The sequence below is a fragment of the Phasianus colchicus genome, chromosome 18 (genome assembly GCF_987193195.1).
Source record: "Phasianus colchicus chromosome 18, bPhaCol1.hap1.1, whole genome shotgun sequence".
NCBI lineage: Eukaryota > Metazoa > Chordata > Aves > Galliformes > Phasianidae > Phasianus > Phasianus colchicus.
The window spans coordinates 5,515,524-5,528,089 of record NC_143453.1 but is presented as its reverse complement, the minus strand read 5'-3'; the positions used below and the strand labels follow the sequence as shown (position 1 = coordinate 5,528,089).

The 12,566-nt window shown below is 42.1% G+C and overlaps 1 protein-coding gene across 2 annotated transcripts in view; it reads left to right on the top strand.

The window, feature by feature from the left end:
* Positions 1–11,566, top strand: part of DGCR2 (DiGeorge syndrome critical region gene 2) — a 37,284-nt gene extending 25,718 nt beyond the window's left edge. For both annotated transcript variants that reach the window (XM_090152503.1, XM_031592375.2), the window contains exons 6-10: positions 1,640–1,816; positions 2,764–2,967; positions 6,807–6,959; positions 7,655–7,891; positions 8,702–11,566. In XM_090152503.1, coding sequence (XP_090008629.1) covers positions 1,640–1,816; positions 2,764–2,967; positions 6,807–6,959; positions 7,655–7,891; positions 8,702–8,943 — 1,013 coding nt within the window. In that variant the 3' untranslated portion in view covers positions 8,944–11,566. The remainder of the gene's footprint in view (positions 1–1,639; positions 1,817–2,763; positions 2,968–6,806; positions 6,960–7,654; positions 7,892–8,701) is intronic.
* Positions 11,567–12,566: the final 1,000 nt, after the last annotated feature.

Sequence of the window (12,566 nt, the reverse complement as noted above, 5' to 3'; positions counted from 1 at the left end):
TTCTGGAGAACAGTTAGATGTTGAAAAATACTACTTTTGGTGCACAAGGAGTAGTTGAACCCTGCATAGCTTTCCAGTGATGATGCTGTTTCACTCTGCTGCCGTGCACAAAAGTATTGATTTCTCTTGTCATTTACCTAAAAGGATTTGATTGAATATTCAGAGGAAACTGCTCCTTCTTGTGCAGGCAGGAACATTTTTGTTAGTTCCTTCAATTAAAGCACATAAAGGTGCCTCTCAACATCAGAGAGATGGCAGGGGGAGGTTCCAGCTTTTTCTCTAAAGGCTTAGTGATTCCTAATCTGGACAAAACTGCTTATACAGTTAGGCTTTGCCTATGAACTCCTAGAAAAAAAACGATTCTCCTTAAAAGGACCTTCCTTTGCTCTTCAGAACGTTGACTGCACTGCCATCTGCTGACCAAATGTTTATGACCAGGGAGACACAAATTACAGAAAATCATAATACCTGTTTGTATTATAAGTTGTATTTAACTTGATGCATTATATAAATTTAAACCCTCTCAGTGCCATTTAGTCTTTTGCTTACAAGTCATTTGTTTACTAAAATAATACCTATATGAAATAGAGCACATATTAGTGTTCAGTAGCTTCTGAAAGGTTTTACTTGAGTTGCCTTGACTTGGACTTGTAGTAAGGCAGCAAATTCCTAGTATTTGTTTCAAAAGTGATTTAGGGTTCTGTAACTTGAAAATTTTTTATCCACTCTTGGGAAATATGGAACTTAAACCCTCAAAAAATGATGGGGAAGCCTAATTGCATTAAAAGTCATCTGACTAAATATTGAAAAAGACCATCACATGACATGACTGCCTAACTGAGGTACTGCAGGAGCTGAAGTCAGTGTTTAAGCACACAGATTTGGAAAGGAGGCTTCTGAAGAACCTATCACATAGACTAATTTTCACAATTGTCTCTTGGTCTGATATGAATCTCCACAACTTGAGTACCAGTTGATTTAGCAGTAAGTAACTAGTTAGTAAGACTCTGGTCAGAAGCCAAATTTTTAAAGTTATACAATGCCCTTACAACATTTCTCACACCCTGTCGTGGGAGAAATAACTTCATGCTAAGTCCCCACTCTTTTGAACACATTTCAGTGCAGTCTTTTAACAGTTGCATGGGTTGGAAGCACCCAGCAGCACATACCTCTGTGCAGTAGCAGCAGCATCACAGCTGTTTTCTTTGTTTAGCTCTGTTCAGCACTGCACTCTGAATGAGCAGCATGGGGTACGTGTTCAGGGTTGGTGTGGGTTCTTGCACCATGAGCAATTGTGCAGACCTTAAGGTGTACTGGTCCCTGCTCAGTTTCCCCTTAGAAGATCCAAACTGGCAGGCAAACCCATGGGACTTGGGAGAGAAGCATTTGTAGAGATAACAGAACATCACTGCAGAATGGCAAAATTGCATGGCTCCTTGAAAACTGCAGCCTCTTCTGTGTGAGTCACCCCTTCCCTCCCCACTCTTTGCCTTCCCCCAGAGGAGTGCTGCTAATGGAAGCTAAAACTGAGGACAGTAGCCCCGTAGAGCATCAGTGTGCATGAAAGGAGTGACATTACAGAGCCTTTCTGAAGCTTTGCTTACCCCCAGGCTGCTTATACCAATGCATCTTGTTCTAGGCTCTTCGGAAGTATTTTTACCCCCTGACCCTATCTTTGGTACGGCTATGTCTGAAAATGAAAACGTTCTTTGTGCCCAGCTTCAATGTTTCCATTTTCCTACCCTTCGGCACCATGGTTTACACAGCTGGTATGCTGAAAACTGCTATGAGAAATCATCATTCCTCTGCAAAAGGAGTAAGTTGGTTCTAGTTTAGTGTTGACTGTCTTGTGTCCTTAAATATGCACATAACAAATATGGAGAAATCTCTTAATTATCTTTTCTGCCTTTTGCCCAATAAATTAAAATGGAGGGGGAAAAAAAAAAAAGTAAGGTTTTATTTGAGATAGGGGCATCATAATGGGTGGTTGTCAGCCACAGTATAGTTTTTAATTAAAAAGTTACTGTTAAGCAGCTAGGATATGCTTTTTTTTATTATTAGTAAATATCACTCTTAAATTATCAGCATCACCTAAAAATGAATAAACACATATTTATGGTTTATTTTTGAATATAGCAACTTCCAGTTGCTTCAGGCTATAGGATTCCAGAGCAGTCTGTGTTGCTTCTCTCTGGCTTTGGTACCTCCCTTTAAAGTCTGTGGAGGAATGGACAGTGGGCTAAAGCCATCTGAACTTCCTTGCTCTGCAGGGATGAAGATGCAGACAAGGGAGTTAATTTTGCCTGGCTTCCTTTTTAGACGTGACCTGTTGAGAGTGTCCTGCAGATTTGGTCCAGAGAAGATTCAGCTGTTTTAGGTAGCAGAAGGCTGGGAGGGAGTTGCAGGAGATGTGACATTGAAGCTTGTCCTTCTTAGATTGCTTGCTTTTCTCTGTGTCCTGAAGAGGACACCTGAAGGCGTGTCAATTCCATTAAATACTTAACATTCACTTTGTCAATTTTGAGCAGTAAATCATCCCCGCACATCTCCAGACAATCCATTTATCTTCCCCACTCTTTTAAAAGTTGCTTTAATGCCAAAGTTTGGCTTTTAACTGATGATCTGCTTATGTTTACGAGTCATGTTTTGTAATAGATCAAACTGGACCTCTGGCAGGCTCACAGACACTTGGCTATTGATGTGCATTTCTTTTCTAGGCCAGACGTGTGTTGCTGTGGGTATTGATGTGCATTTCTGTTCTAGGCCAGACGTGTGTTGATATCAAGGACAACATTGTTGACGAAGGCTACTATTTTACTCCAAAAGGGGATGATCCCTGTTTGAGCTGCACGTGTCACAATGGTGAACCAGAAATGTGTGTGGCTGCTTTGTGTGAGCGGCCGCAGGGATGTCAGCAGTATCGCAAAGATCCTAAAGAGTGCTGCAAATTTACATGTTTAGACCCAGGTAAGGCTTTGCTGTGGTTTTATCAAGCAAAATTCCTGCTCATCTTGGTTGCCTTTGGATATAGCTTTGAAATTATACATCCTTCCAATGCCTCCACACTGCTGAGTACCATCCCCATCTGTGGAAAAATCCCAAATCATAGGATACAAAAAACTTCACACCATTGCTAGAAAATAATTAGTCATCCTTGATGCTACTTCAGGAAGAGCTTGTCTTCTCTGTGGAGGCTGACAGTAGTGTGGATTTCTAGTGGAGCTTCTTGGTTGTTCATGATATTTAGCTGTCATGAAAGGAAAAGACTTTTCTCTTGGGCACTAATTAAGTGTCTTTTTCCAGAAAAGAGCATTTATATGTGTGGAAGTTTGAATGCAGGATTCACATAAACAGCACAATTTATAAATTACATTAATCATCAGACATGCAATCTTACTTATTAGATTTGGCATCTCACTGTAGCTTCTCATTCTGGAACAGTAAAGTCTTAGGAATACTGCTTTGTCAGTTGCACTTTGGGGGTGTAGGTTTTGGGGTGTTACTTTTGTGAAAAGAAACTCACAGAAAGAAATTTGTCTTATTTAGCACTTGCTGTGAAGGTAGCCAGACCCTGAAACAGATTAGTTGTGGAGTCGTCATGTGGGGGAAGTTATTCAAAGCCCTAATGGACACGGTCCTGAGCAGCCTGCTCCAGCTCAGGCTGCTTGAGCAGGGGCTTGGGCTAGATGATCTCTAGAGGTCCCTTCCAACCTCAGCCACTATCATTTCCTGGTATTCTAGAAGACCCTCTTTTTATCCGAGTCCTTTAAGAAACTATTGTTCAGATCCTTCCATTATGGGGAAACACAGGTCAAGTCTTTCCATCACTAGCTGCTGTTTCAGTCATTACAAAAAAGGGGTGCTTATTGGCTTCCAAACTTACATTTGTTCTTTTCTGTGTCTAATATGCACAAGTTGATGATTAAAGACTACTGGCCCCTCCTTGCTGTCATTTACATCCATTCTGAAGGCTGAGTTTAACAGATGTTCCTAACTAGTGTTGCAAGTTGGTTGAGGAAAGAGTGGGGAAAAAGCAGAAGTCTTCCTCCCACTCTTATCAGCAGAATTAAGATTGCCTTCACTTTTTTTTTCCTGTCTTCAGGATCAGTGTCAGCAAAGCATCACCCAACAGACAGGATAAGATGACCTGGGATAACCTAATGCCGTGTTCTTTAATCCCTGCTTGTGCTGTGGGTCTTAATTATTTCATGAATACTGATTGGAAGAGTGTATTTTGCCACATCCTTTCTGATCCTTAAGCTCTTCTCCCTATGCTGATGCTAAATAAGACTGTTTCATTATGCTCTGAAGTGTTGGGTTTTTTTGTTGGTTTATTTTTTTTAGTAACTCAGTTTTTGAGTGAAGCATCATCAAGCAGTTGTCTAACTTCCTTCGTAATAAATTTACTTCAAATGATGATAAAGACTGAAATTTTGAAATGAAGCATTTCAGTTTTCTTTTTGGATGTTTATAAATGACTATTCCAGCTGACAGAAATTAATGAATTACTTTCTTTAGTCAGCATGCATTTGTCTTTGTCCAGTTCTTACATATATCTTCTCTAAGCTTCGTTACAGAGGAAAGAAAGCTGTTTCACTGATCAACAGTAAGCGAATTAATCACCCAAGGGGAGACTGGGGGGAAATAAATCTTGCTGTTGAGTTGGCAGGTAATCAGCTCTTGTTGTGTGAGTGGGTGAGCGACGATTACAAGTGGATAAAGAATGTTACTCAAGTAGTTGGTAGTAGGGGAATATTTCAGTGGTAGGAGGAAGCTGAGTAATCCCAGCTGTACTATCTTGAAAGATGCTTCTCATTTAGTTGGAGATAAATCGCATGGGAAAACCTTTTGTGTGCTAATGCTGAAATTGAAGTCCATTGCCTCTTCTTGGATGTGAGGCTCTTGTTTGTACAAACCTGGAACTTTCACTTATGAAATAGTATTAAAAGAAGCAAAGTATTTGCAGGAGCTGCTGGTGCAGAAGTTTCTCTAGGACTAAACTGGTATGGTTACTGGATGCTGCTATTGTCCTGAGTGTGAGACAGCCTTCATGGAATAATCTATTTCTGTATATGTAGGTTGAAAATCTCAGTGATGACTTGTCTTGTTCTATGCAAACTGGGTCTTGTCTTTTTTTTAAGTTTAATCTAGGACTTCATTTGACAATAGCTTATCAAGCCAAACAGGTTGAGGGGTGGGAGCTGTCTGAGGCTGTGAGCAGTGTGGAAGAGGCCTGGACTCTCCAGAAGGTGCAGGATGTGCAGTCTCAGCTGGCCTGGCAGGCTTTGTAGCAAAAAATTGCATCATGCTTCACTGCATGTATGTTTTACCAAAGTGAATTTATGTAAGGCAGCTGTTGGAACTAACTTACGATGGTTACAAAGTCAGCATTGCCATATAATGAATGAGAAACTACCTCAGGTCTGTGCTGTTCAGGATGGTGTGTTGATTGGTTACTGCTGGTGTGTGATGGCATCATCTGAAGCCCTGACAGTGGGAGCTGCTAAAAAATTCAACTGTGTAGAGGTTTGTGTGTGGCACAGCCAGGTTTGAGAAGATGTTGTGTTGATGTGTCATGCATAGTGTTCTATTAAGTGAGATACTAGGGGCCAAGAATGTGTCAGGTGATAAATACTAACCTGTTAAGCCTTGTACTTCTAACAGTGTGTAAATATGGTGGATTTTTCTTTTGCTAGCATTTGTAGCAAATCAGTAGTTACAGGTTTTGTGAGGGTTTTAGTGCTCTTCTGTAAACAATCTTTGATAGAGCTTTGCTGCTGTCAGTAGAAAGAGAAGTCTCCTACAGCTGTGCTGGATGCAGGAAAGAAGGGGGACTGGGACCTGGCCCTGCAGTGGCTGGGGACAGAGCTCATCTCTACTGCAGGTCGTGTTTCTGTATAATCCCAATGGCTGGGATGTGCAGCTGCTGAGCCACATCCAGCCTTGGTGTGCTTCTCATTCTGAGCTCTTTAACAGGAAACTCTGCCAAGAGCCCAGTGCAGTCATTTTTTGTCTATTGTCTTTGTGCTTGTGTACTAGAGGGCTACTTAAGTGTGATTAGTTGAATTGTGAAATCTCTCCCATGCCTGGCAGTGACAGAGCAGGATAATTTGCTAGCAGCAGCTTTCCCAGTGTGGAACTGTTCAGCTAGGGTATAAGCTTGTGGATCAGTTTTGTGTCCTGTCACTTGTTTTCTGTGATTTTAGGAAAGTATCTAATTCCTGTTCATCTTAATCTCTTGAGTTTTTGAAAGATTGCTGTCGCGTTGATTCATCTTCTGGAGGTATTTTTAGTTCCTATCATTTAATTTTGATAAGCGTGCTACCTACAGCATGTGCAATTTGAATGACTACATCTTGGTGATAATGAAAATGTTTAGAAATCTTGTTTTATGAAAGAAAAAGTTTAAGTGCTCTGAAGTTATGTAGAAATGCAGTGTAGATGTGCCAGTTCTCAGGCCTTTCCCCTAACTTCCAGGACTGCTGTTTTCTTTAGTACAAGACCATCAGCCATGCCAGGGAGACAAGCTGATGCACAAAGCACTGTTGACCTCTTGGTTTTCCCTTTTTCAGATACTTGAAGCCTTCAGCATTTTGTTGAGTACCGTATTTAGGTGTTCTTGCAATAAGTAGATAAATCACCTAATGATTCATCATTTTTTTTCCATTTTTGAAACGTGGAGAAGTGTTAAATCAGCCTAATGAATCTCTGCTCTGCATTGCTCTCCATTACTGACAAAAGAACATCAAGAAAAATGAGTCCTGAACATAAGGTAACGGGCTTCTTTTTTATATTTTATGTAACAGATGGGAACAGTCTGTTTGATTCGATGGCTGGTGGAATGCGCCTGATAGTTAGCTGCATCTCATCCTTCCTCATCCTCTCTTTGTTGCTCTTCATGGTCCACCGGTTGCGCCAGAGGCGGAGAGAGCGCATAGAGTCTTTGATTGGAGCAAATTGTGAGTACCCTGTGTTGGTAGTGGGCCTCAGCCTGTATGTGTGCATCGTGTAAAGCTGCTTCAGGATGAAAAGAGAAGAGGAGATAGAAATCAGCGTGGAGGAAATCAGTAGAAGTTTGGTTATAAATACTGGTCAACACTACCCAGGTGAATGGAGCTGTGTGACCCACTGGCTGCCTGAATGGGTTGTGGTTTGTACAGTTTTTTTTACCACTCCTCATTTAAAGAAAAAGCAATGCTTATCTTGCATCTGGTGGTTATTATTAAGTTGATACGTGTAAATGAGAAATGTCCTGGTCTTGCTTGTCTTTGCCTGTGTGTGTGTGGTTTATTCAAACCTGCAGGTTTCTCACATTGGAGTAACTTTTAAGCCAATAATGGAAGATTACTGTTCAGTTTATATGCGGTCCAGATCTGAAGGATCGATCATCTGTGTATGTGTGATCTCTTTAATTGGAAGAGTTTACATTCAGGTGCACCTATGGTGCAGGACAAAGAGGCTAGGAGCAGGTGGCCTTGGGCCTTACTGTGTAACTGCAGTGAGCTGACCCACATGGGTTATTTAGGCTTTCTAGGTCTTCAGGAGATGTGAGTTTCTTGGCTGTGAAAAGTGGAAAAAGGTGTTTATATGTCTTAACCTGAAAAAGAGAACACGGTTCTCAACTCATTTCTTTCTTTTTCTTCTCTTGAAATAGTGCACCACTTCAACTTGGGCCGCAGAATGCCTGGCTTTGATTATGGTCCGGATGGTTTTGGAACTGGCCTTACTCCACTACATCTTTCAGATGATGGGGAAGGTGGGGCATTTCACTTCCATGATCCACCACCACCCTATACTGCTTACAAGTATCCAGACATTCAGCATCCAGATGACCCACCTCCTCCGTATGAGGCTTCTGTCAATCCAGACAGCATCCTTTGTTCCACTCCAGGTATGTGGGCAGTAACTTCTCTTTTCTTTTATCATTAATTTTTGGTTAGAGGGTAGGTGATTTTTTTTTTCTTCCCCAATCTATAATAATATACTTTAGTGATGGTGGTGGGAAAGTATCTTACAATACTATCTCCTGTTTCCATGACAGAAGAGGCAAGAGTTAAAAGTATCGTTTGGCTTGTTTGTTTCTTTTCCCTGCGAAACACGGTTCACCTAAGTTAAAAGTGGAATCCATGCTTCAAGCAGCATAGCTCTTAGACTTTAACAGTTTTAAATTCTTAACTTGATGGCTGATGTCGTTTCCATCGTGCTGATACCTTTTCTGGTCTTCTGGAGATAGGTCTGTACAGATGGGTATAAAGAACAGAACAAATGTCAAGTACAGGAAATTTTGAACAAAATACATCCAGCCTCTTCCCTACTCCCCACTCCCCCCCACCCACAGCCAAAAAAAAAGAGAGCAAAAATACCACTTTTTAATGATTCACCCGCTGCTTTTCAGTTTTGCAGCTGTGATATTAGCATACTGTAGTCATTCCACTTCGGGATTTTATAGCAGCATATCTCAGAAGATCAGTAAGATACTCGCACTAATCAGTCTTATTTATATATCACTGCTTTATTTTTACTACATAATTCTCCTCCTTTGCAGTGTCATATCTGTTAATACAGATCTGGCATTTTAATCTGGTGTTAATACAAAGCCAGGAAGAACTCAGAGCTTCCAGAAATACAGAGAGTAAATTTATTTGGTGATGTGGAATGATACACTTCACCTTCTGATTCTGTTTTTCTTCTTCCTTTCCAGATGGAGTTCTTTCTCAGACTGTGCAAAGCGGTCCTCCATCACTAGGAAACTGTGATGTATCCCCACAGCTTACAGAGGGGTCCCTTCCTCCCTCAGTTGGTCCTTCTCCAGTGGAGCTGGAAGACTCTGCTGACAGCAGCACCTTTCTTGTCCCTCCAGACACACCGCTAAATGAAAACACACCGGCAGAAACTCTTACAGGCAGCCGGCACAGCCACTGTTCTCTCAATACCATTGTATAAAGGAGTCAGCTGACTGCCTGTCAGAAATAGTTTTAGCAACTGTTTGCACAGACAAACACTAATCCGTGGTTGGAACTTCAGAAGGAATCTCCACTTTGTTTTTGAACACTGCTTTTATGTTCTAGGTTAGGATTGTGCCTCTCGTTTTTGGCTGTTGTTATTTGTTCACTAATCGGTTTGTCCTGTAAATATGGATTGTATAACTACTTTTTTTTTTTTTCCATTGGCTGTGGAAAAGAATGCAGAGAATTCCTTTGACTTCTAAGGAGAGGAAAAGTATGGGTAGGGTTTTTTTGTTTTGTTTTATTTCTTAAACTGAGAGGAAATTAAATCTACATCAGAAAAAGCTGCTTGGATTTGGCTGGATACCACTGGACCGAGGAAACAGACCATGGAAGAGGAGGGTGGGAGCTGTCATTGCTCATTCAGTTGCTTTCTCTCTTGCTTCAGTGCTACATTCAGAAAAGACAGAGAAGGCTGAACTGCAGAGGAAGGGACTAGGTTTCTGTTTTACAGAGCAGGAACATGGAAGAACTAAAGCTCATGCCACCGAGTGAGAGTTGCAGACGTCTGTGTGTTCTGATCAGCCTTCCTGTTTCTCAGAACACCACAGGGACTGGAGGATAAATGATCTACACCATACGTGACTTCATCTTTTTATGGAAGAGTACTAAGAAAACCAGGATTTGCAATGACAATTATTTGTTGTTGTTAGCTGCAAAATCTCATGTTGTCTGGTAAATTTCTGTCCCATAAAGGCAATTTGGTCTGTATAATGCTGGCTTCCCTTTGGCAGAATCCTTGTGTATCAGGTGGTACTTAGGGAAGAGACAGGGAGCAGGTAACTCTGATTGACGTGCTCTACCTTCACTATGTGAATCCCCTGTTCATTGTAGTCCCATAAGCTACAAAGAAAAACACTTAAATCTTTAACTCCTTGACAGTGAACAGTGGCACAACACTGGCCTGGATAAAAGACCATTGTTCTTTTCTTATTGCATGCTGTAATTAGCATGTAAGTGTGTTCCATCCCTTCCATTTTGTTTCTTTACAGTTGCTACAAATACCATTTAAAAACACTGATTGACATGCACTCTACATAATGTTTAATTCTAATTGGACACTTGTTTCTTATTCTAATCCTATAAATGCCAACCCTACTCTTGTCTTTCTTCCCTCCCACACCCCAAACCGTTTATCCAGGTCCCACAAGGGGTTTGTGATGTGATTAATGTACTGAAATCGATAAAGCAGTTTGCCTCACTCTGATATCTGATCTTCAGTTTTCCCCTCAGGTTAACTCTTTCAGCAACATTGCAAAACAAGATTAATTCACTCCCTCGCTAAACCTGTAGTTGAGCACTGTTGGTTTTGACAGTGAGTGCAAAATCATCTTGACAGGTGATTTTAAATTGAAGTAGGATATTAGTGTACAAATAATTTACCCCTCCCATCCATTCTCCTCTTGCCTCGGCCTCTCCTTGACTTGCTGTAGCAGTCAGCAGATGAGATAAATTGTAAGGAATTTGTAAAGAATGCCCCTTGTGAGTGTTCTCCTATTACCTTATGAAGGGTACAAGCCTAGAGGGACAGGAAGTAAACACTGCACAGGGGTGTATATGTGAATTATTTTTCTAGTAATGATGAGAAATCGTACTTGTATGACAAATCCTAACCCACTGTTGTGGTTTCCCATTGCAGCTGACTTTTCCCTATTGAATATGCTGCTACTTTCTATTCTGTGTCTTGCCTATAGGCTTATACTGTACTTGAGGATTGGTCTTGACAATTCAACTCCTTTTGCACAGAAAACTGTGAGTTTCACGATTGAGATCCTGTCTGGTGTCTCAACTTGCAACCCTGAATCCATGGGAGAGCGAATCACAGTTGCAGAGGATGCATGGCAGGAAGCCTTCCTCCTGCTCTGTGCCCGTTCCCCGGGCTGCTGGCACGGAATGGGAGGAGTGCTGCAGCCTGTGGGACCTGTAACCATCTCCTCTGAGTTCCAGTCCTGGTCTGATGAAGCGGATGGATAGCAGTAGTGAGAACCATGCGTGCAAACGATCGAGCATTTCTGAAGTATGAAAATAAAGCGGGTTTTGTGCGTTTTTGAGCACATTCATACGTTTTATACATTGTATGTACTGATTTTTCTTTAGTTTTATAGGTATGAAAGTGTGTGTGTGTGTGTGTCTGAGTGGCTGTATCTCTGTACATATACACGCTGTAGTCGATATGCTCGGTGGCAGCAGGGCACTGGGCACAAACTGCTCCTGGGGTGATGCTTCTCTCCAGCTGGCTGCACTCTGTAGGGCAGGGTGCAAAGTCTGTGCTACTGCAATCTGTTCCTGAAAACACTTTGTTAGCAATGCAAACTGGAAAGCTTCTAATTCCTTTTGAAGCCGGATGGGACGTTCATCCTCCATAGTATCCTAGCGCAATAACAAAGGACCTTTGGGCTTGGTTTAGGTTCTGAAGCTGTGTTTTGTGGTGGAGGTGAACAGATACCTTACCTCACACATCTCATAACACTGCGGGAATCTGTTCTGTGTTTGTTTTTTTATTTTACTTTTTATTCTGTGGTGAATTTATTTGAAATAAACTGGTACAATCCGTGATGTCATGGCGGCTCCTGGCTGTCATTGTTCCAAACATGGGTCTGCTTTGCAGGAGCCCCAGTCTAATGTACTGCTCATAGTTCTGAGCCTTTACCACTTCTCTTTTGGCACAGAGGCTGCTTCTTCCTCTCTTTTTTCCCTATCCTTCTTCATCTTAACTGTAAGGGGTATCTTGCCTCGAATGGAGCAGCTCACTGAGTCCAGCCCTTGCTTACCTCTCGGTGAGCTAATTCTGCAATAATGCTGTCATTTTTTGCCCATTTAAATGTAGCTTTTTTCACAGCAAGTAGGACCCTTTGCAGCAGGGATGTCGCAGCTTCCAGGACCTTGCAGCAGCTGGGAAGGTCCTTTCCTGGCGGCAGCAGCTCCCAGGCAGAGCTCCGTTGCCCTTGGTAAGGGCTGAGCACCAATTAACGAGGGCTGCAGCATGCCTGAGGAGGACCTTGCTCTTCTGCTTGCCATTAGATCGATGAGATCTTTGGCTTTACTTTATGCTTTGATTTCCCACTGCCGCTCACTTCTCTGATGGTTTTTATCACCTGGTGCATCCCAGATCTCCCTGCAGATAAGGTTCCATTCATTCATGAATTCATTCATGAAACTGGCAAATGTGACACCCATCTTCAAAAAGGGCCAGAAAGATAATCCTGGTAGCTGCAGGCCTATCAGTCTCACCTCGGTGCCCGGGAAGGTTATGGAACGAATAATCTCAGGAACCATCATGGATCAGTTAAAGGTCAACCAGGGGATCAGGCCCAGTCAGCATGGGTTTATGAATGGTAGACCCTGTCTGACAAACCTGATTTCATTCTATGACAAGGTAACCTGCTTAGTGGATGAGGGTCAGGCTGTCGATGTGGTCTACCTGGACTTCATGAGGCCTTTGACACTGTCCCCCATAACATTCTCGTGGAGGAGCTGGCTGCCCATGGTCTGGATGGGTGTACGCTGTGCTGGGTGAAGCACTGACTGGATGGCTGGGCCCAAAGAGTCGTGGTCAATGGA